Source organism: Crocuta crocuta, unplaced genomic scaffold, assembly GCF_008692635.1.
Source record: "Crocuta crocuta isolate KB4526 unplaced genomic scaffold, BGI_CrCroc_1.0 scaffold737, whole genome shotgun sequence".
NCBI lineage: Eukaryota > Metazoa > Chordata > Mammalia > Carnivora > Hyaenidae > Crocuta > Crocuta crocuta.
This window is the reverse complement of record NW_027527804.1, coordinates 1,908,622-1,913,193: the sequence shown is the minus strand read 5'-3', so window position 1 is coordinate 1,913,193 and position 4,572 is coordinate 1,908,622. Positions and strand designations below refer to the sequence as shown.

The window sequence follows — 4,572 nt, the reverse complement described above, 5'->3', positions numbered from 1 at the left end:
ACCTTAACTTCACAGCAGTGCAATTGAAACTATAAATGGGTAAATAGATTAACTCACATGTGGTCAGCCTGTTTTGCCTGTAGTCTACAGAAGAAGCTAGAAAGGAAAGTCTCTGGTTCATTCTTGTTCTTTCCTAAGCTCTTCCTGTAGAAAGTGCCTTATAAAACAAAGCAAAAGTTTAAAACAGCAAACTCAAGACCAGCATGTACTTAGGCTCAGACAATACCATTTATTACCAGCATGGCAGCAGATTGACATAATATAGAAACTTCCTGGAGTACCTGGGTGGCTCAGATTGGTTGAGTGGTTGAGCATCTTACTTTGGCTCAGGTCATGATCTCAAGGTTCATGAGTTCAAGCCCCGCGTCTGGCTCTTTGCTGTCAGTGCAGAGCCCGCTTGGGATCCTCTGTCCTCCTCTCTCTCTGCCCCTTGCCTGTTTGCACTCTCTCAAAAATAAAACATTAAAAGAAAAAATAATAAAATTTACAAAATAATGGTTAAAAATATATAGAAACTGCCCACATTTTCAGCTTGTATTTTGCTTATGCATTAAATGATTTGAGGAGTATCAGTACCACTATTTCATTTTTGTTTTGTATGATTTTTTAAAAAATTTTTATAGTTTATTTATGAGACAGAGAGAGACAGCATGAGCAGGGGAGGGTAAGAGAGAAAGGGAGACACAGAATCTGAAGCAGGCTCCAGGCTCTGAGCTGTCAGCACAGAGCCCGACACGGGGCTCGAGTTCATGAGCCATTAGATCATAACCCAAGCCGAAGTCAGAAGCACAACCAACTGAGCCACCCAGATGCCCCACGACCTTTCTTATTTATTTATTTTTATCATATAATGCTCCTTGGTGCTTTGAGTCTCAATAATAAATGCTTCTTCCTTGGGTATGTAAGTTTCTCACTTTCACAAAGATTCACAAAATTTTAACTCTCTTATCGTTATAATCTAAATTTAGTTATTTGAGGACTGTTTTTGGAGGAACAAGAACTAAATCTGTTGTATTTTTCAGGGTGATGATGGAATCCCAGGGCCACCAGGACCAAAAGGGATCAGAGTAAGTGATATTTGCTGTATATCAAATGTTTTATTGGTCAAGACAGAGAAAAAGCAAACGAGGTGTTATGAGACAACTGGAAAAGACTCCTATTAAAATGTAAAAAGAAGTAGTCTTTAAAAAGTTTTAGTTAAGAATTGGCATATGTCTATAATATGTTTTTATTATTTTGGCAGTTATCTTTATATCTAGGTGCCTATTTAAGCTAATATACGAAGATTTTAAATTACTTTATGTGAACAAGAAATACAGAAGTGCTAAATTCTAGAAATTTGTCAATTTATTAGAAATATATATCTTACAACTGACTTAAACATAACTTCCCAACCTGTGATCATCTCAGTCCTCTGGGTTCAGAGGGCCGTTCACTGCAGGTTATATACACTTCCCAATGTGCCGTGTACAAATATTGTAACTTTTTTTGAGTATCTTGAAGAGAGTCAGTTTGGGAAGCACTAATTTAAACACTATGTTAAAAAATAACTACTTTGGGGACACCTGGATGGCTTAGGGGGTTAAGGGTACAACTCTTGGTTTTGGCTCAGGTCATGATCTCATGGTTTCTGAGTTCGAGCCCTCTGTTGGGCACTGTGCTGAGAATGTGGAGCTTTCATAATATTGTCTTTCCCTTTCTCTGCCCTTCCCCTGCTCGCTCTCTCTGTCTCTGTAAAAATAAATAAGCTTAAAAGAAAACTACTTTGGAAGTATACAACGTTTTCTCAATTCTAAGATGTGTAATTTTTTTCATTTTAATGTTCTGAAAATCAGGATGTGTCTCAAAATGGAAGTACACATTTAGTGTAATTTTTCTGAAAAGCTTTTAGGTAGACATATATCTTTCAGTGTGTTTTAGACCTGGGAAGAAACTGTAGTTCAAAAATATTCCTGAGTTTTGGGAAATAATATTTAACTTTTCTGAGCCTCAGTTTCTCATTTGTTAAATTAGAGAGTCAACAGTACAATCTCCAAGGTGCCTTTAGCTCTAAAATTCTGTGTTCATAGATTGATGAATATACTTATACAAGTCTAAAATACATGGGTGATGACATAGCATGTCTATTTGTGTGATAAAGACAGTTAAGACATTCTGATCCCTTGATCTCCAGAAATTTAATAGATGTACAAATTTTACATAAACATTAAAAACATCCTATTTGCTATATACTTCTTAACAGCATGTAGCTTACCTTATGTGCTACTCATGCCTGGTGTTTGTAGGGAACTGGAAAAGCAGGGAAGAAACTCAAAACCCTTGGTTTTTATTAGCAGATGTGTTTCTATGTTATTGTGTAATAAGTGGGTATCAATAGATTATTGAAGCTCTTCCTAAGAATCATATCTCATAATAACTACGGCTACCATTAACTATGTCATAAGCACTTCTGAGACTCAAAAAAAAAACCCCAAAACTGTCCATTCTCTCAATTCCCATTTGCAAGTGTCTGGGAGTGCCTGAGTAGTCCATGTCCCTCAACTAGAACTTCATAAGTGCTTAGGAATGGGTAGCCTGATAGTTCCTGCATCCTTATGTCTCAGCTCAGAGGCATCTCTTGACATACAAATTTTAATATTATTATGGAAAATTTTAAGTATATCCAAATGTACAGATATTATAGTACAATCAACATATATGTACCCATCACTCAGCTTCAAAGGTTAGCAACATTTTGACAAATTTGTTTCATCTATCCCCCCCCCTACTACTTTTTTGGAATATTTTTAGGTAAATCCCTCATATCAACCATCCCACAAATGAATAAGTATTTCAATATATATTTCAATATGTTACTCTGATAACCATGTAACCACTATACTGTTATTACACCTCAAAAAACTAGCAATAATTTTTCAAATATACTTGAAAACCCTGTCCTTATTCAGATTTCCTCAGTTGTCTCAAAGATGGAATGTCTTTTCACAATTGGTTTGTTCAAACCAGGATCCAAGTAAGTTTCACATATTGCATTTGGTTGCTATGTTTCTTAAGCCTCTTTTTATTATGCTNTTTAATTTTTTTTTTAATGTTTATTTGTTTTTGAGAGGGAGAGAGACAGAGACAGAGTTGGGGGGGGGGTGCAGAGAGAAAGATGGAAACAGAATCTGAAGCAGGCTCCAGACCATGAGCTGTCAGCGCAGAGCCCAATGTGGGACCTGAACCTGTGAACCAGGAGAGCATGACCTGAGCCAAAGTTGGACGCTTAACCAACTGAGCCACCCAGGCACCCCTGCATTCTACATTCTTGATCTGACTGTTTCTTCATTATGTCATTTAAATTATTCCTCTGTCCCCCATATTTCCTACAGACTAGGGGTTGCCTTGCAAGAGTCACTAACTAGAGAACTTTCTGGGGATATAGAAACAGCTGTACACTTAAGATTTGTACAATACTATACATAAACTATACTGCAAAAAATTAAAGAAAATAGAAAAAAATACTTTGTAGTGCTATGTACTTACCAATGAATTACATCTTCTCACACAAATATCTGTTATCCCACTTTTTTTTAATTAAGTTTGATCAGTAGTTCAGGTATATGAGCCTGATTTTGCACCAAAATTTCCCTGTCAACTTTGATCCAGTGGTTTAGTAGTCATTGATGATCATTGCCTAGATCCATTTTTTTTGTTCAGAGTTGCAAAATGGTGATTTTAAAAATTCTGTGAATCATTTATTAGCTAGAATTCTAATTTATCAGCTGGAATTCTAATGGAGGAATGAGTTATTTTAATAGGGTAACGAGTTAGTATACCAGCAACTTTGAATGATGGTCAGAAAGGTTTTTAGAATTTGTTATCATTATAAACATGTGAAGTTTATGTGGTTAAGTCAATTGTAATCATTACTATTTTTGAAGCCAAAATTCTCCTATCTTTAGTCTCTGGGAGCCCCTTTAAATTGGCCACTGTTCTCTGTCCCGTTGACAAACTCTATTGACCTTTGGTAACTTCCTTGCTGTCTGACACAAGACTCTTAAGGCTCATCTTGTACATTTACTCTCCAAATCTTAAAGTGATCATATATCTGATTCTAGATTCTTCTTTAGTGAAAGATGTAATTTAAATGCTACCATNTCAGTTGTTTTGATGTCTTTTCAGTTGAAAGAATTAGGAAATATGTAATTTTCTTAAGAGAAAAAAAATCATGAGCTTATATTATTACTTCCAATTGAAATTTAAAATGAAAAGAAGTTTGTATACTTACTCTCCCTCCCCCCACCACCTTCCCTACCTGGGATGAAAGTCTTGGTTCCTAATAACATTAATATAATTTGTTATTTTCTTTATCCTACAATCTACCTACGACAGCTTGAAAATAGCAATTTGCAAGTGAACAAAAATAACAATTTAAATGTTAATAATAATAATAGAATTCTTAAATGCCGTTGATTATTTCTTTGCTGTTCTTTTTTCCTCTTTGAACGGACTAATTTCACTAAGTGCAATCAAAATATGTTTTAGAGGCACTTGAAATAATTTTTTCTTGTATGGTTTATGTCATTAACT

General features: G+C 35.3%; 1 protein-coding gene across 1 annotated transcript in view; it reads left to right on the top strand.

Annotated features, from left to right (window-relative positions):
- Positions 1–4,572, top strand: part of COL4A5 (collagen type IV alpha 5 chain) — a 227,462-nt gene that overhangs the window by 116,383 nt on the left and 106,507 nt on the right. The window contains exon 4 of the mRNA XM_077773807.1: positions 1,023–1,067. Coding sequence (XP_077629933.1) covers positions 1,023–1,067 — 45 coding nt within the window. The remainder of the gene's footprint in view (positions 1–1,022; positions 1,068–4,572) is intronic.